Below are 20,528 nucleotides of genomic sequence, written 5' to 3'. Positions count from 1 at the left end.
TGTCTTGATATTTTTGTGTGTTTGGCAATATCTATTTGCTGTTTAATGTTTTTGGAGTATGGAGCTTTATGTCAATCTTTGTGTTATTTTACCTGAATGTTATGTAAATTTCGACGTGGGTGATTGTATTCCCTTTCTCTACTATCCCAGCCTTCTCGGACGTAAAAAAAAAATTGAATGTCAACCTACATGCACCGAATAACATGTATGGTTTTGAATTTATATGATGTGAGTTATGATAGAATATTATGAAATCCATTTTAAAGAGAACAAATATCTAAAAGCATGAATCTGTTTGATGTCTTTGTTAAACTGTAATGGTTTTGTGAAGCGGCTACGAAGAATCACGTCTGTCAGGTGTAAATTGGTCCAATTTGTTTTATCGTCACTGCAAACCATTGTTATGTCTGTTTAATAAACGACAACTTCAGTTTGAAGGAGAAAAATGACAAGCATGGCTCTGTTATTAGAAATCGATTATGCCTGGTTATGATTACTTTATATAAGTATTATCACATTTTGTAGGTTGTTTGCTCACTGCATGGAAAGTAAGATGCATGTCAATTAGTGTTGGGACGATGATCGGTAAAGATCGATTAGCGATCGTTTATAGCATCTCGATGCCGATGATCGATGGCAAACATCAACAATCGATCATCGGCAAATATAAAAAGGTACCGAAACGAATGAACCTCAGTATATGTAATCGAACGCGCCCGTACCAAGATGGCGGCCGCTGAAGAAAATCTAAGGGAAATATACCCAAACCCAGGCTCCAAAACGAAATCAGATGTTTGGAAATTCTTCGGATTTTATAAAATTAATGATAATGAACCACCATCAAAAAAGAATTTGGATACAACGCAAGCTGTTTGCCGTCTATGCCGCAAGATTTACAGAAATACAGGTAAGTTCTAGACCAAGCTAACAAACTCGTACGGCAGACGTAACATGTGTTTCATTTGTAAACTCAAAATTGTATCAGCCGTTTAGAACGCTTGTCAGTTGTATATTTATTATCTTTGAACAAGTATCAACTTAATGTTTTCTTCCGTCGTTTTCAGGAAATACTACGAATTTCAGAGCCCATATTGACGGGGAACACAAATTACCGTCGGGAAATTCCACACAATCACGATCAGACAAAGTTGAAACAAAATTAGTTCAACCAACAATATCGGCTGCATTTGTCAAAAGATGTGATGTTGTATCAGGATTTTACAGAACATTATCTACTATCCACTAGTACACTTGTATCTAGCTACCCCAGTAGCCAAATTGCAAAGACAAAAACAAAAACAATCATTTCCAGGGAGATTTGAGTGCATGTATTGTATTTGCATTTGTGAGTTTTTCACCCTTGTTCATGTTCAATAAATGTTAACTATTATTTTCTAGTGAAAAAAATGGTTTGTCAAAAATGTCAAAAACTGTCAATTGTCTAGTCAAGAATGTTTAGTTATTGGTCTGTTATACTAAATTGTTATTGTTTATCAGTTTAATAGCTCAATTGAGCTGTTTTCATTGTTAATAAAAATATTGTTTTTCTTGATTGTAGCTTTTTGTGATTGATGTGTCCTCATGATCAGTAATTAAAATTATTTTGAGAAATCCTCAAATCCCAAAAACATATAAAGTTGGAACACCCCTTTTCTATAGTGCTTAAAGGAACTGGTTAAGTGATTCATTAAGTGGCATTAACATATTAGAGACTTTATCATGTTCATCAGGAAGTTATGTTTCACATATACTACAGAGGGGGTGAAGCATACAGTACACATACAACACAAAATAAAGTAAACAAAGGCAGATAACTGAAAACAGTTTATTTCCATGCTAAGTTACTAATATTCAATATTAATGGAATTTTAAAGATATTAAAGTTATAAATGCATTGGAAAAGTAAACCGATTATTTCAGCGATTATCGGATCGAATAGGGTATCCGATTCCAACCGATGATCGATTATGATTTTCAACCGATTTCCCAACACTAATGTCAATATATATATATATCAAGAAGCACATTACACTATTTCTGTGAAAGATTTTTGTTATGAAATTACCTATTGATTGTGATTGCGCTAAGGAGGTTAAAAAATAATGTGGATCCCTGTGAGATAATTCATTACATTCTGTAATTCATCTAAGCTAGTTGCAGAATTCTACTACATTTCATAATTATCATCTCATTTATTTTAAAATAAGATTTGATCTACCCATTAAATTAAATTAATTGAAGAGTCCATTATCTAAAAATGAAATATAGGTGACATATTGACAAATTAACAAAGTTCTGTACATTGTCTATTTGCTCTTTCCTGGTAATGTGTTTTTGTCGAATATAAAGGACCTGCAAACCACCTCTCATCAGTAGTGATCATAATGCATGCATACCTACAGACATGAGTGTAATTTTAACGTGTGTTTTCCCACAGGACCTGCAAAATGCCTTTGATGACGCCTTCGACCGGTACCAGGGCATGCCAGGGTAAGTCTATAGATGAGCTTGTGAAAAGAAACAAAACGTCGAAAATTGGAATTATATACACCTAGTATTGTACGAATATAATTAAGGTAATAGATAAGAAAGTTATATATACATAATAATTTCAAGTGAGTGACTATAATTAGACTGTCTTCGCAAATTGCAATACATAATGAGAGGCAAAAATCAAAATGTCATTTACATATTTCAATCATGATCTTACTCTTTGTCAGAACCAGTAGCGTGTACAGTTTCGAGTAAATTTGGCTAATTGTAAAATGTTCCCCATTTATGCAATAAATGCCAAAGCTGAGTTAAGCTAAAGCTAAAAGTTATGAAAATTCCTTCGGTAATCTGTATTAGGGGGAAAATAACGGTAAGAATGGGGATAGGTACAGGTCCCATATCTCGATCCAAAAATTTAATTTCATTTACATTAGTAATCAAATTTACTTTAAGTTCATTTTGGGATCAAGCATCAAATCTGAACAAACAACCTTTTGTCAATAATTAAACATAAGAAAATCAAACGTTAGTGTGTCTTTTAGGAAATATGGTTTGGATTTTTTCAGAAGGGAAGAAAACACAATTTGGAAAAGAATATGGTTAAGGGTTAGTGTTCTCTCAGCAGTAAAAGAGGGTACATGACTTATTAATGCATACTGTTTATGGTTAATTTTCTATTAGTAATAGAAGGCAGGGAGTACTTAAATATAAATATACATGCTTTAAAATAAGTAAAACACTCATGTGGAATGGTTAATTGGTTTCAGAACACCGGCAGCCCTTACGAAAAACAAACTGTACAGAAATGACAGCACTAATTTTGAGAGCAACTGGCAGGAGAGGGCTATTGAGAGGTAAAGAAAAGATTGAGGAGCCTAAGAGGAATTTTATTCAACAACTGGTACACAAAAAAGTTTGATATGCATTCACGATTAAAACATTAAACGATTCAACATTAAATAGATTATGGTTTGGGCTGTAGTTTCCCAAACATATCCAACGACTTTTATGCCATTAAGGTGGTAACGCTATGGCATGAATTTCAAACACGCTATCGGTATACACTTGTGATGGGTGTAAGCCAGAAGTATTGTAGAAGAGACAATTGCATATCTATTTGCCAAACACTGGTCCAATGATAGTCATCAAATCGGTAGGTTTTTTGTTGCCTATATTTTGTTCAATTCCGTATGACTTTTACCTATAAGTCTAAGAACATTAGGTTAGTTTTAAAGCATTGTATTGGGTAGCTATACTTTGTTGATATAGAAATCAAACGGGACAGATTTGGACATTTTTTTCAGTTAGCGCCGTTATTAAACGTTTTTACTGTGTGACTTGATACATTATATGAAGTAATGTGTATTTATTTTCGGATGAATCTACCACCTCAGAAATGGAATTTTGAAATTCAAACAAGATATTCCATGAACTGTTAATGAGTCAATGCCTTCTCCATTGCTATTTGGAATTATGAATGATTGTTTGTGTGTTCTTGTATCCATGGTAGCAGGAAACAATTGGCGTGAGAGTTTGAACAGGTACAATCAATACCTGTCCCTTCTTACATGTTAGGTGTGTTGTTCTCCTTACCTTATAGAGATAAGTACTTTGGACCAAATATCAATTACGTCTGGAAGTGAATAGTGTAAAATCAATGGTTTTACAAGAGTAAGTGCTGTTCAAGATGTCGCTACATTATACAACCGGAGATCACCTCCTCTTTGTGATTGACTGGCTTCATTGTTTAGAGCTACAGCGATTTCCATATGTCTCCAGGTCAATAATTCATTTGAAAATTTCCTTTCCAACTTCAGTGTAGTCTTATCAGACTTAATACCATATTGATTGTAGTCATTAGCATTATGACAGAAACGACAAGAACGAGTGTGGAAAGAGGTGTTGTCGGTATGATACATATTAGATAACGTTATAGGAAGTAATAAAAATCCTTTATCAAATATTCTTATGGTATGTAGATACATGTATGATATTAGATATCCTTTATCGAATATTCTTATGGTATGCTATCAATAAATAAATTGAAAATGATATAAGACCGTATCAAAACAGGGAGCTGTTATCAATTGATTCTAAAATGTTTGAGTAACATGTGTTTTAAGAGGATGCTTTGTTTCGATACCCATGTAACGTATTGGCCATGTGGAGGGCGTGTGCATATCAAAGTGTCGCTGATATAATGTTTTATGCATGCATATTGATTTTGGATTTACTTCTGAATAATTTGTTTGCCAAAAAGAAGTATATTAAACTTTCTAAGTGATTAGCTGTCATTTCACTAAAGTGATTACACAAGGACGAGTGGCTTACATACAAAATGTTGATAGGAGCTGTTGTGTGTGTGATTTATGACTTTAACAGGCACAAACACAGCTCGTGTTAACATTTCGACACAAAATTGTTACATGTACATACAAACATCAGTATTGAATCAGTCTGAAGAGCTATGCCAGTCCGATATTTAAGTTTGCAATAATCAATACATTTTCTTTGAAAGTGGCCGACATGATACTATTACTTTAATATAATAATTGGGTACAGGAGATAAAAAAGTTAATATCGTATTGGGGTACCGGATATGAACCATTAATATAATAATGAGATACCGTATTTGAAACAATCGATATTAAAGGGAAACATATTACAGTATAATGTCTATTTTACCTTACTTTTAAACTGTTGTAGACACATGCTGCTGCGAATGCAGAAGGAGCTACGTTGTAAGAGCGCTGCCCAGAAGCGTCAGGCATGGGAGTCCCAGAGGGGAGGTGCCAAGAGGATGATGTCGAGCCGTGAGGTTATATCAGATGACCCCACACAAGACCTAGTGCAGTCTGGTTTGTATCCCACAGCGTGTCGTGGTGGTGGTTTATTAACTTCACTATATAATTGATATATGTGTTAAAGCGAATTTCTGCTTCACCATTTGAGGTCATGCGTCATCCGTCGTTATTTAATATTTTCATATTTTTCAACTCAAAACTCCTGAACCATTTTTTATGAATTTTAAAAATTGCATGGTCCCTACCTCTCGGGTGCCTGAGGGACGTGGGCAAAAGGGTCCAGATTGACCGATATTTCAAAAATCTTCTCAAGACCCAGATATGGCAGAATAAAATACTCTTCATAGATAGAAGATTCTTAAGTTGCTTTATCAGAATTGTAAATTTCTTGGCCGCTGGGTTTCATATTCTTGGGTAGAGGCTTAATTTTACAATAGTTAATATAGGAAACTCACCCTTTTTTTTAGCAGAATTCGTTCTATTTTCATTGGAAATTAGTTAGAATTTGGTCAGGGATAATTTTTCTCATTGACATGTTTTCAGAGAATGTGTAATTTTTCATTGCATATGAAAGGGCATGTTGCACTGAAACATAATCTGCAAGTGTTATGATCATCAGATGAAATGGGACTTTGAACAAAACAAAAAGCAAAGTTTTCCCGCCAAAATGTAAAAAATCGCCCAAAATTGCACAGTAAAGTTTTCTGCTCCTTTAAGTTTACACACGAAGGCTTAATTTCTAGCACATCGGATGCATATATTGTTGGCTGCACATTTTATGCTTATCGTTGATCTTGACCTTCAGTCAAAGTCACATAGGTTGAATGATTAAAAAAACATAATTCAAAATTGTTTATTTGGGTCACATTTTAAAGAAGAACCTGCTCTTCTGAGGTGTGTGCAATGTTTCAAGGTCAAATGATCAAAAACGACTCGGGCATCGCACTTTGAATTTTTATTTTTTATTTAAGCGACCGTCAAATCTATAACATATCTGAGGTAATTTCCTTGATGGAAAACCCATGTTTTGGGTCAAAATGATTGAAATTTCAAAAATCTTTTCGTCGACAGACCAAGACTTTGTAGAATCAAATGCTTTTCATTGATGGAAGGGTCTTAAGGTGTTTTATCAAAATAGTAAAATGTATGACCACTAGGTTTCATGTTTCACCATGAGTAGGTGCTATTTACTATATTTTATGTAGGAAAATCACATTTCGATGGCAATGATTCAAAATTGGTTAAAATTATGAAAAAATGGCTAAACTTTACTATTATTTATATAGGAACTGTTTAAAAATGCATTGTAAATACATGTACATGCACATAAAAAAATACTTACATGTTTAAGATTCTGGTGACCGCTATGGCCTATGGGCCTATTGTTTTTTTTTTATCCTCCAACAGGTCAATATTGATTTGAAAACTAAATATTTTGCCACCCAGAATGTAAAGTATTCATCGGCTTTGTAGGATCAACATCAGCTCGATCAGATACGTATACTGTCGCTGCTAAAAGAGAGTTGGGACGTCTGTCTTCCCTTGGAATGCACAGCCCCGGACCACCAAGGTACTCTGCCACTCCATTAACACCTGTACCCCAGCGACCACAAACGGCATTCGTTCCCCTACCTGTTCCACCAACAGTCGCCAACAAGTCTGAACTCAAAACAGAGAAGCCTTTCAGGTGAGTTCAAGAACGATCATCGTTATGTACGTAGCAAAATGTTTCCTCCAAAAATGGTGTCAATCGAAATGCATTTGCACGATTCCTATGATCGGGACATGAATATTGCCTGAAAAAATTGGATAATAAATGCTTACGATTAGGTACGAGCGGAGGAATCAAATAAAAACAGTACAAATATTTTCTAATTACTCAATACAAAATGGTGGATGTTATACTGGTGATGAGAGACGTTTAGCTGATGTCTACCTACCGTTGTTATTTGATGAGAGTGCCAGATTAGATACTGATAGGGATTGCATGTAAGGTATATTCCTGGTTGTTTTACTGTAACATTTATCACAATACTAAAACTTTGTGAATGACATATTTTAAATTGTATCATATGAAAATAGCTGTAATATTAACAACAATGCTTTTACATTATTGCGATTCATATGCAATTTAGTGAAAAAAAATCATAAATAAGACAATAATCGTCGCTTTTCCGATAGATTTGTAATGGGCAAAAATGGGCCTCCATCCGTAAGACCATCACCAAGGCGATCCATGGTTGACTTCAACGTGGAGCCAAAAATGATCGACCCACGGAACCCCAGTCGAACATACAGGCCATCCACAAGTAGATCCATACCCAGCAAGTGCAGGTAAGTACACACTTGGCACTTATAGATTGATGCTCAGTAAATGAAGACCGAACTAGAAACAGTTAAAGTAATTTTAGAACCAAAAATAGTGAAATGTGCAGTTGTGAATATTATCAATATTCATACCCAATTACTCAATGATCTCATTGTCTAATTTTAGTCGTTACATGCTTGTGTCACGGCCGAAAGAGAAGACGAATTTCCCTCTTCCTTCACCTATAGAAGAACAACTTCTGGCTGACAGATTTCCTAATTTGGGCATGCAAGTGTATCGCCACCACTCGGACATAGCTCTACGTTCTAAGAAGGTGTCTTATTGCATAGAGTACACACCGTATGGCAGCTGTAGATGACCTAAATGACCGTCGCGTGATGTCTGTGTATCTTTTTTATTTATTGTGTACCTACGATAACTTGATAGACGAACATTGGTGTAGAGTCCATGATTCTGAAAGGCTATACGAAAATCCCACCCGTCTACATTGACGTAAAGTACAATAAGTGTTTGTCAATAAAGTTGTTGCAGCTAAAGATAGTGATTTGCCGGATGTTGCGTAATGAGTATATTTGCACACGGTAGGCTAGATAGCATAATGCATTAAATCCAAATTAAGAGATGTACTTTACTGATGCGAGAATGACGTCCATTATTGTGATGTGTGTTCATATTGATTTATTGTTGTTAGTGGCTTGTTGGATCAATATCATTCGTATGTACTAGACATTCCTCACATTCCTTTAGTTTGTATTGATTGACATACTTACTTTTTAAATGTTACATGTGTATGTCAATTATATTTTGTAACAAAAAGTCATTTTTGCTTGAATACTGTTGTTTTTGTCGCGAACAAGTCGTCTTCCTATGGCCTTTGATGTTGCTAGGACGTTAAATTGTAATTGAAAATTATAGACAAACGCCATTTCGGCGTTTTATTCGCTAATGGATTTTCAATACTGGCTATCAATCATTTACAATGCATTAAAAACGTCTAGAAATTGTTTCATGGCTGTTTTATATATAATTATAGAAGATTTCAAAACCCCTCTATTAGAGTATAGTATGTTTTTCATGTGAAACGACATCCATTTTAATAAAAATATTCTAGAAGTATTACGTTCCGTCCTTTTAAGTTTTATCAAATATAACTGTGATATTCTTTTTGAAGATGGTTGTAAAAATGACCTTGAGATTTAGCTTTTTATCAGGATATTTCGTGTTTCCCATTTTGATGACATTATGGTTCCGCCACAAGTATAGTATACAGTTTATAAATATGTTTATAATCACCCATGTGCTTTTTACAATCCTTTAGTATGCATTTCATTATTTATATCTCCTTCCGCATTTACAGAAATTCTATTTTTACATGATTGTAGTTCTTGAATCAATGTCATCAACATGTCTGTCTAGGATGCTTTACACATGTATATTTACTTGTCAACATTATACCTTGTACATACTGTACAGACATTGTCCTAGGAGCTGCCTTGTATTATTTATGTCTCGATTGTGTGCTGTATGTCTGATAAGTTATGTGAGTGCATCTCAAAATGTTACTTTTTTATTGAAGCCATTGTGATATTCATTTGTTAGAAAACAGTATCATTGTTTTATAAAACAATACTTTTGTCACCTGTGAATGTTTGTGTGGTAATTTTCTATGACATTTGTTACTATGAGTGACACGTATCTACCTTTGTTCTATATTCGTGATAATGCTTCCATAAATCGTCGTGTCATATACATTATAACCCACTCTTCCTAATCGGTTTTTTTTTTCGATATATTTTTTTTACTTTCAAAATTAGAATTCAGTTGCACCTCTTCTTAAATATCTCGGAAATGAAGTAAATGTAGTGTATATTACTTAGTTCGAAATTACCAAAGATTCAGTGATATTGCACCAAATACATGCATGGACCCTGTACCATTCATTGATGGTAATGTAGGTGAAGTACATTTATTTGTCTAGTCATTAAAATCTACGCAAACCAATCTGAAAACATGTACATTAAAGTAGTACGGTAAGATTGAATGTTAAATTTCACGTAGACTCTCTTGTATTGTGGCCCATGGACAATTAAAGCCAATGAGGGCCAGACTCATCAAAATCCAGAATATGCAAATATTTAAATTACAGAAATATCTTCAATCACCATGACAGTCACTTCGCGAAATTCAGAGGTCCGGCTGATGACTGGAATTTTATGAATACCCTCTGGTGAAACTAGATGTTTCCTTTTTCAGCGCTCTAGTAGATTCATTCCTCGAATTATTTTTATCAAACTGTTACTATTTTTAGCGGGGCCGGTAGGGGACATGTATTGCTTAAGTACACATAAAGTACTATTGTAATGTTTTGCTTGCTTCTGTGTACATCATTTACAATCTTCCCTTGTATATTGCCAAATAAGCTTAGAAGTATCCATTTGCTGCAAAGTGCAATCTTCCTGATAAAAATGTACAACAACGGATTTGTGAAAAGTTTATTAAAATCCAATTTGTTGACGTTTAATGTTGTACAGTTTTATCCAATGGGTAGTATTTCCTCCAGACGTTTATATACAAAGGCGGACTATAAAGGGAATATGCATGAACTCGAAATGACGCTAAATTCTAACTCTCAATTTCAGAGACCAGTAATTTTGAAAGAAAGCATTTGTCGCCTTTCTTATAAACATTTCATTTATCAAAAGAAATAGTGTATTTCATACTTGTGTAATCGCACTTCCTATATCCAAATGTGAAGGACGAAATTAAGCAATCAGTTACAATGAAATAGTGAATACATCTAAAATGGAATCATTTTACACCATTTACGTTCTCCTCCCTAATTGTTTTATCCTATATCTGTACTCGGAAGTTCCAGAGGTGTAGAGTAGTTGTAAGGCCTGTCTTTTACCAAAACCATGAAGTGTGCCTTTGTTTGGATTTTCTTTACCCATGTGGAGTTTGTTTTGTTGTGTAATGTTCTTATTGAGTGTTGATGATGAATGCCTTGAAAATACTCCTTCCATCAACAATCTATATTTATCTGATTTCTGTAGGATCAATCATTCAATGCGAAAAGGTAAAGAAGTCCAAGAACGTGAACGAAAATTTGGCAAATATCAGTATTATTTAATCCTTTTTTGTGTGTGAAACTACACCATGCATGACGTCGATTGTAAGTAAAATCGGATGTTGTTCCTCTTTAAAATATGTAACTAAATAATGGTACTCATTTTAAAAACAAAGTTGTTATACTGCGGATAAAAGGGTAATCAGTTCATTACAGATACCAATGAATATCAATATTGAAAATATATATATTGATATCAAACACGAGGAAAATACTTCACTTGCATCAACACTTTAGCCAATAATAGGCGTAATTTAGATTTAGTTTCTCTATAGAAAACATGACTGTCTTGCCACTTATATTAAGCGTTATATCAAACAGGATCTCGCATATTCTGAGTAGGTTAGCACTGTTATATTTTACTATGAATACATTTGTGACTTTTTAATGACCCGGAAGATTATGATAGGTTAAATTTATGAAACTTTACGATGAGTGCCAGACCTTTGCTATACTCAGATAATCTTTGAGGGGCGTCTTTAATCTTTCTTTTTTTTCTTTTTTTTTTTTGTTAGGTGCCGTATATGAAAAAGTGAAATGTTTACATAAATCCAATGAAAAATGAAATTGAAACATTCAAACGGTTTTGTTAGGTAAATGATAACCTCAATTTGAGGTTTCGCCTATAACGATGCAATCCGCTGATTTGGAAAATCTCATCAATTTGAAACCCAAAACTCAGATTGTTTCTTGGATCCAACACTCGAGAAATTTTTAAATTTTAGATTGTTTAATTTTGGGACTTTGGGTTGAAAACTGATAGCACGCAGTTGGTTAATGAAGACTGTACATTTTATAGAATTGTTGATCCATATATTATACGTCATAGCTTTGATCAGATGGAAGTAAGTGTTTTATTTATGGAAAGTTAATCAGGTAGAAGGTGCTTTGTCTTAGAAATGAATTTCTTACCAGAATAAAAATGTGAAACTAATACTTGTAGTTCATTTGTTTATATCTTATATGGCGACATTGCCACAACGTAACCAAGTGAATTTATATGAATATATCGTCAACAATGTTTCAGTTGAATTTCTTCAAATTAAAAAAAGGTAACCAAGGCAATTTCTATTAATATCATTAAAATGTTTCTGTTGAATTTCTTCAAAATTCAATAAAAAAGTCGTAATCACTGTCAACGCTGCGAACAAATATAATGGAATCTGTTCAGATAAAAAATAATTAATCTTAGATTTGTACATAAAAAGAACGCCTGAAAATATGATATAAACAAATTGTTTACATACCTTTCCTCTATCTTCAGTGTCGTATCCAGATTTGAGTCCATCGGACGGTACTCGCTGATCAATGAACGATATAGTTTACCCGAGTTCGTAATTGTATATTTGTAATTCTTCAACTTTTGTGTTTCAATGATTGCTTCCTTCGGCAAATCGTCGTTCGTTCTAACCCGACTAATACAAGTAAGTACAGTTGTCCCCTATCACAATAACTACATATTGTGGACGTTTTGTAGGCCAGACCATCGCTAATGCACATTGTAGATGCTTGTTAAATTTGTTTTAGTGCGATGCCAGTTAACTTATTGTTGTCATTGTAATATCGTCGATGAGTCGGAGGGTTGAAGGGTGCAACGTTCAGAGGAATAGTAGTATATCCAGTCAAAAGCGATGTTTCCTAATGCTGAGTAAACACCATAAGTGCATTTAGAAAATAGGGACATTTCGGTAAAATAATAACATACTTACATCCAATAAAGGGATGAATACTTAAACAAAGAGCCGTACCCCAGACTGACTGTGGTACAAGACAGTGATATTAGGACGGAAATGCGTCTTGGATTTTGACTGCTGACTTTACACTTTCAAAAGCTGCAAACAGTTTTCAATCGCTGTTTGTGTTAAAGATCTTTCCATATACGTTTTTTACATTCATGGAATTGCGAATCACTCTTCATTTCCCTAGTTAGACAAACAGAACAAACACTAACTTATGTTATAAATAAATCTTCATTTTATTACGTTTTGGACACCAAAATCATACAAAATGTATGCAGTGGCTTGTACAATTTATAACCATCATATTGCACTCATTCAATTTTATAACAAATACACGATCAACACTCTTCTTCCATAACATCTACATGTACACTAAAGTCACCAACATCATTTATATCATTGACATATACTCAGTTACTCCTAGAATCGTGGGGAGATGTACATCAAATGTTATGTCTGTTTGATGTTTTATTACCGTATTGATCATAACTTACACATGTTAACATTTATTTCTGATCTTCAACGATTTTTTATCATACGTTCAGAATGCAAGAGACCAAGTGGACCTGGTTCTACATTGATTTCCACTATTGTTCATCGCCTTGAATAAGTTCCTGAGAACACACAATATCTACATCAGACAGTTGTCCTTCTCCCCAGGGTGGTCTGTCCCAACGATCGGCCTATGGTCAGTACTCCCACACACTCATCAGCTTAGGTACTCAAGACTAGCCTTGGCTTTCTCCATTTCGTGGAGGAATGAGTAAAACTGTGGTAAAGTTAGTTCTGAAAAAAGAAACCCAATTGTGAGGATAAAGAAATAGTGATACTATAGAACAAAGAAAGAGATATATCTTCAAAACAACTAAACAATTGATAGAGATAAAACATTACGTCAACAATGATAGGTATACATACATTGTACATTGTATTAAATACAGATACACTGACCCATATACGTGTTGTTGGTACCATTGTCTGTATGTTGTAGCTGATACACTTACCCATATACATATTGTTGATACCATTGTCTGTATTTTGTAATTGATACACTTACCCATATACATATTGTTGGTACCATTGTCTGTATTTTGTAGCTGATACACTTACCCATATACATATTGTTGGTACCATTGTCTGTATGTTGTAGCTGATACACTTACCCATATACATATTGTTGGTACCATTGTCTGTATTTTGTAGCTGATACACTTACCCATACACATGTCGTTGGTACCACTGTCTGTATGTTGTAGCTGATACACTTACCCATATACATGTTGTTGGTACCATTGTCTGTATGTTGTGACTGATACACTTACCCATATACGTGTTGTTGGTACCATTGTCTGTATGTTGTGACTGATACACTTACCCATATACGTGTTGTTGGTACCATTGTCTGTATGTTGGAGCTGATACACTTACCCATATACATTAATGGTACCATTGTCTGTATGTTGTAACTGATACACTTACCCATACACATGTTGTTGGTACCATTGTCTGTATGTTGTAGCTGATACATTTACCCATATACATGTTGTTGGTACCATTGTCTGTATGTTGTAGCTGATACACTTACCCATACACGTGTCCTTGGTACCATTATCTGTATGTTGTAACTGATACACTTACCCATATACGTGTTCTTGGTACCATTGTCTGTATGTTGTAGCTTATACACTTACCCATATACATGTTCTTGGTACCATTGTCTGTATGTTGTAGCTTATACACTTACCCATATACATGTTCTTGGTACCATTGACTGTATGTTGTAGCTGATACACTTACCCATATACATGTTCTTGGTACCATTGTCTGTATGTTGTAGCTGATACACTTACCCATACACGTGTTCTTGGTACCATTGTCTGTATGTTGTAGCTGATACACTTACCCATATACATGTTCTTGGTACCATTGTCTGTATGTTGTAACTGATACACTTACCCATATACATGTTCTTGGTACCATTGTCTGTATGTTGTAGCTGATACACTTACCCATATACATGTTCTTGGTACCATTGTCTGTATGTTGTAACTGATACACTTACCCATATACATGTTCTTGGTACCATTGTCTGTATGTTGTAGCTGATACACTTACCCATATACATGTTCTTGGTACCATTGTCTGTATGTTGTAACTGATACACTTACCCATATACGTGTTCTTGGTACCATTGCCTGTATTTATCACCAGCTTTAACTGTAAACAGAAAAAGAAAGACATTCAGCGTGCCAGTTATTAGACACTAGAAATAAATTGTTTATTGCCCATAAGCATCTATATCTGGTTCCCTGAGTTTATTTGGTACAAATCTCATCAATTGATACTCAATGACCCTAAACTGACCTACACCTTGTTCACACTTAACAATTATTCTTTGTCTGGGTGTTACAAAATATGGAACATTATTTAACTGATATTGTACATAACATGTATATATATTTATACATGTGGCATGTTCAAACTATCCAAAAAAAGCGTAAATTATAAACAATCAGGAGTCACACTATCACTATAAAATTATTATTTGCATTGAACAAAATATGTGTTGGAACCATCAGCGGATTCAAACTGACAGGAGGTTTACTGTATGCTCTTTAGACTAGCAATACCTACAAAAAGTACATGTTAATAAAGAAATGTCTGTCAAACAGAACTCTCAACAGGGGCTGAAAGGTGACATTGAAACATATGTAGCCAAACTAAATCATAGTTTTATATGCTTTTAACAAGGTGCTAAACGACTGATTTAAATTTTAATCTAAATACACAAACTCATCCAGACCTATGTTCTGAGAAAATGAAGGGAACAATAAGCAGGCTATTATTGTACACCTACACACAATGGAAATACTGTGTCCACCAAGTTAAAAAAGTTTAAGGAGTACTACATGTAGCTGTCAAAAGCAAGGGTTAGCCTACTGGCAGATATACCTACTGGTTGATTCCAGTACAACTCCTTTATTCTGCTACAGGAGGTTTCCTATAGACTACAATATCCTGATATTTACTTAAGTCAGTATAATCTGAAGTATCTTACCTGTAAGAAAGTGTTGCCGACTTTGTCTGCCTCACTGCTCCCAGCTGTCACTGTAACATTGTACAGGTAAAAATTGGACAAAAGCATTTCACACACAAGTCATCTGCTTTTGCATGTGCATGCAGTGTTAAATATGTGTGAAGAAATACAGACTTTCCATACTCAAATTGCATGTCCTATTTTTTCGATAGTTCACTATCAAAAAGCAGCTCTGTTATTTATTTGAAACTCTTTCTTTCTGAAATCTAATGAGGAATAATCACTATATCTGACCAAATATTAATAATGGAACTAGAATCATGTGAAAGCAGGACAGCAACAATGAAAACGTTTTCTATTCACTAATAACCAAAATGTTTACTAATATTTTAAATGATGTTCTGACCCTAGGATCAGAAAAAAAACTTTAGCCTAAACAATTCTGAAGTTCTGACGTGGCCAATCACAGATTTCATCATGAAAAGTGACATCATATGTGATTGGCTATGCAAAATCTTAAGTCAAAGGTTTTTTCACAATCCTGGAGTCTGAGTTTTAAATGAATGCTGACAATCTAGAGTGATACTCTATACATAGCTCCCACAGTTTACTAGGAGGTGCTGTATAGAATATGTATTGGAAGCCAGATTCCATTATGATTATGATTGGTAAATTACAGTCAAATTTGTGTATAAAGGCCACCCAAGTGGGAAGAGTAAAATGGAATAAGTGGAGACTGAAAACAAGTGGTCCCTATGGTATAGACAGATACAGTTGTATTTGTTTTATAGATGGGTGACCTTTGAGGCAGGTTGGACTGCATACTACAACAACATAATACCTGTCTACAATACATTTTACTGGACATGACACTGACCTCCAAACTTCCACTCCATGTCCAGTAGTTGGTTGACCATCAGTGTTTGACCGAGGGCACTGCGGGAAAGAGCTGCTAGGTTAGCCTTCCACTGAAAACAAGTAGTACTGTCAATCAATGGAGGATTCCATGGAAAAGGTTATATTCATGACATACCAATATCTAAATCATCTTAATCATGTTACAGTAATCTTATTATAATCAACCTAATAAGGGCACTGTGTACTTACAAAAACACAAAAGGGATGAGCTTAACAAAACTGTTACTTTACATATTCTCATACAGCTGGAACAATCCAACATTTGCTTATTAAAAGATTTAAGATTGTATTAGCAGATCAGTGAAGAACTTTCTATATGTTTCAGTTAGCACACCTATCCTCTTTTCCTGAAAAAGTGTTGGGTGTACTAATTAGGTTCAATAACCTAGAAGCTATACGCAGACATGATTTTTACACAAGCACGATGCAAGCAAGGGACAGTCGGCGTGGCTTGAGGGAACGAATTAAAAACTACAAATTTCATCCCTGCTTACATTATCAAAAGTGGGTTTAACACAGTTGTAGTGACCCCTACTGTATATCGGAGTTCTATATATTTTTTTACAGTCTATTGTAAATAATCTACAATATTTCTCAGTATGATGTTACCTGTTCAGAGAGGTAGTCAGCCTTGTCTTTAGACAAACCTAAAACAAGAATCAATGATTAGTCAAGTCAAACAGAAGGGTACATGTAATTAATCCGGTTCTTAACCCACAGTATAATAGTCAAACAGAAGGGTACACATGTACTTAATCCGATTCTTAACCCAATTGTCAAATCAGATATAATTAGATATCACCAATTTAACTGATTATTTGATCACATTATCCTATTGTCTGTCGACTCTGTAACACCAGGTGTGACATACTCTGATATACATGTACATTATGTGTAACACGTACCTAGATTCACTAAATCCTCTTGTAACTGGGCTGGACTCAGGCTCTTCTTCAGGGCACCTATCAAATAGTGATTTATCAAATATTTCATTTTTCACTAATACTCTTTGTTAAAAAATATCTTACAAATATTAAGCACCTTCTTGAGCAGCCTTACAATTGTATATGCACATACCACTACCTTGTAATGAGGTCATAGGAAATCTGTGAGGTGGCATTTTTAAAGGCCATGTACCTGCACAGTTGATGTAGCACAATCATCACATGACCCAGATCTGACCTTATTAAGTATATGTACATGTGATTGTTGGAGCTGTACTCAACAAACCAATACTTACTGTTTGGTACCAGTAGTAGACTTTTAAATACATTCTTCAGGGCCGATGCCCCCACACCATTACTCTCAGCAAAGTCCCCCAGCTGTTCCATCAACTTTTGTGACTGCAGGTAGAGCATGTTCAAATTAACATCACAAAATTAAGTATAGTTATTCCTGAGTTATATTGTACTTGCTGGAAATGATAAATACCATCACATAAAGCATATTGAAGCTTTATGAAACAACGGTGAACAGAGTTTGATATAAAATTTAATCGTGTATCAAAAATCACAAATGACCTTCACATTAAATCATGTGCAAAAATAATGCAATTCTTGATAAACACACTGCATATAAAGGGCACAATTGTTACCTAGGAGACAATGTGTAGGTGTTACAATTTATAGTTATACATAAAGGTGTCTTCATTAACAGTTCTACATGGAGGTGTCTTTATTAACAGTTCTACATGAAAGTGTCTTTATTAACAGTTCTACATGAAAGTGTCTTTATTAACAGTTCTACATGAAAGTGTCTTTATTAACAGTTCTACATGAAAGTGTCTTCAGAGTTTAATTGAGTCGGGAGATATATAAAACAGCAAATATTAAAGCTATTCAGTAGTGGTAGCTATACTGTTTCCTTTACAACTCTTTATGATAACAAAGAACAAAACTGAAATTTAAATTACCTTCCCTGGATCAGCGAGAAATTCCAAAGAATATTCAACAAGTTGGCGAAATTGCTAAAAACAGAATTTCATTTTTTTAATTAAAGTAACATATAAAAAAAAAAGAATTGTATAAAAACTCCAAATCTTACATTTCACAACAATTTACGGTAGTAAAATTTGTCAAAGTCACAGCAGACCGTTCACTTTCTTTATGACAGCATTCTGGCTTCCCATTCTTATATTTTACTTTAGCATTAAACTGCCCTCTTTGGAAAGTAATTGTCCTATAATTCTCACAGGATTGCAGAGAAATTAAATGTATACATTGTAAAAAAACGTTTATTATATCATAATTACACAGTATTTAACACTCATATAATGTTGTCCCATATATTTCTGCATAAGCATTTTGCAATAGAACAAGTAGTGTTTCATCAGTTAAATACTGTGTAATTATGATATATAATAAACGTTTTTTTAGAATGTATACATTAGTCTTATTTACCCTATACATGTTTCATCTGATCACACATCACGCGCAGATACAGAGCAATAGTCAGTGTGTTGGCTACCACTCTTCTGAGTAATTGTTACTGAAGGAATGGACTATGTATACTTTACAAAACATGAATTTATAAGTAGGAACCATGTTACCTCATTCTGAAATTTGTTGACCATCTGTATATCACTAAAAACCGTATCAGGGGGTGTTTCCTTGCTGAAGTGAAAGGTGGACGCCATGTTGTCTTGTGACGTCAGAACAGGAAAATCCCTAATTTATTTTTAGATTATAGAGAAATGAAGGGAAGTAACTCTGATAGAGCAGCATAGTGTACAATTTCTCTTTGCAAGTCTAAAGGATATTAAAATCTAATTTCTTTTCTAAATATGCTTAGACACAATGTCAAATAAGAATGTTAAATCATTTAATTAATTTTGAGAACAAGTAATTATGCGAATTTCATTTTTGTTTTGCAATACATCAGAGCAGAGAACGGATACAAGTCTCTGATCAGAGTGCTTGCATACTTTCACTTTTTAAGTGAATGATCATTTGGTCATTTTAGAAAAATATTCAATTTTAGAACCTCTAAAAAATATGTCCACGTAACTTTGTTAATTTGATCACTTGGTCGCCGTGACCTGTATGCAAATCTAATGTCTTCGTACTGGTTTTGGACTTACAAACAAGTTCCTCTAACCAGATAATGGACACCTAGCTCAAACCAGGTAATATCTGTACATTCATAAGCTTATAACTTCTTTACTCGCACATATATCTGTTGTTTTTTTGTTGTTGTTTTTTTGTGTGTTTTTTTAGTATAGATATTGATTTTCTTTTTCTTTGGCCTAGGAGAAAACCTCGAACGATCTCAAAAAATTGAAATTCATATAACTATGTACATGTATTCGTTCTTTCGTAATATAGATATCGCAGTATTTACCTGGGAGATTGACGTCTCCTGTGAACAAGAAATGTGTGTATTTCATACTCATCTTTAATTACCGGTAAGTTTCACACGACTTTTTCCCTCAGTTTTCCAGTGTACTGCATATATTGGGGCACCTGTATATAGGCTGTGTGAAGTTAGCTCAACATACGACATACGACATTCAAAACTTCATATCTTGTGTTTTTACCAGCCAACGAGGTAACTTTTGAATGTTCAGCGGCACAACATACACGACATACGACATTCAGATTTTGAATGTTCAGCCGCTGAACATACGACATACGACATTCAGATTTTGATTTTGAATGTTCAGCGGCTCGACATACGACATACGACATTCAAATTTTGAATGTTGAGCCGCTGAAATTACGACATACGACATTCAGATTTTGAATGTTCAGCCGCTGAACATACGACATTCAGATTTTGATTTTGAATGTTCAGCGGCTCGACATACGACATACGACATTCAAATTTTGAATGTTCAGCCGCTGAACATACGACATACGACATTCAGAGTTTGAATGTTCAGCCGCTGAACATACGACATACGACATTCAAAACTTCATATCTTGTGTTTTTACCAGCCAACGAGGTAACTTTTGAATGTTCAGCGGCATTACATACACGACATACGACATTCAGATTTTGAATGTTCAGCCGCTGAACATACGACATACATTTACGACATTCAGATTTTGATTTTGAATGTTCAGCGGCTCGACATACGACA

At 34.4% G+C, this 20,528-nt stretch overlaps 3 protein-coding genes across 7 annotated transcripts in view; 2 read left to right on the top strand and 1 right to left on the bottom strand.

Annotated features, from left to right (window-relative positions):
- Positions 1–11,687, top strand: part of LOC117331705 — a 58,086-nt gene extending 46,399 nt beyond the window's left edge. For all 5 annotated transcript variants that reach the window (XM_033890546.1, XM_033890548.1, XM_033890547.1 and 2 more), the window contains 6 exons: positions 2,438–2,490; positions 3,261–3,347; positions 5,200–5,351; positions 6,771–6,984; positions 7,479–7,631; positions 7,792–11,687. In XM_033890546.1, the coding sequence (XP_033746437.1) occupies positions 2,438–2,490; positions 3,261–3,347; positions 5,200–5,351; positions 6,771–6,984; positions 7,479–7,631; positions 7,792–7,984 (852 nt within the window). In that variant the 3' untranslated portion in view covers positions 7,985–11,687. The remainder of the gene's footprint in view (positions 1–2,437; positions 2,491–3,260; positions 3,348–5,199; positions 5,352–6,770; positions 6,985–7,478; positions 7,632–7,791) is intronic.
- On the top strand, positions 562–1,553 carry LOC117331706. The gene is made up of 2 exons (XM_033890549.1): positions 562–907; positions 1,065–1,553. Exons 1-2 carry the CDS (start codon positions 727–729, stop codon positions 1,244–1,246), a joined length of 363 nt encoding a protein of 120 aa, XP_033746440.1. The 5' UTR covers positions 562–726; the 3' UTR covers positions 1,247–1,553.
- Positions 11,688–12,704: 1,017 nt separating the features above from the next.
- On the bottom strand, positions 12,705–19,117 carry LOC117331704 (COMM domain-containing protein 7-like). Its single transcript, XM_033890542.1, has 9 exons — positions 18,996–19,117; positions 18,360–18,413; positions 17,688–17,790; positions 17,353–17,409; positions 17,057–17,094; positions 16,407–16,497; positions 15,551–15,600; positions 14,661–14,709; positions 12,705–13,278 (listed from the first exon to the last, which is right to left on the bottom strand). Exons 1-9 carry the CDS (start codon positions 19,080–19,082, stop codon positions 13,202–13,204), a joined length of 606 nt encoding a protein of 201 aa, XP_033746433.1. The 5' UTR covers positions 19,083–19,117; the 3' UTR covers positions 12,705–13,201.
- Between the last annotated feature and the right edge of the window lie 1,411 nt (positions 19,118–20,528).

This window comes from Pecten maximus, chromosome 7 (genome assembly GCF_902652985.1).
Source record: "Pecten maximus chromosome 7, xPecMax1.1, whole genome shotgun sequence".
In the NCBI taxonomy this organism is placed as follows: Eukaryota; Metazoa; Mollusca; class Bivalvia; order Pectinida; family Pectinidae; genus Pecten; species Pecten maximus.
Note: the sequence above shows the minus strand (reverse complement) of the source record. Positions and strands in the feature narration are given on the sequence as shown.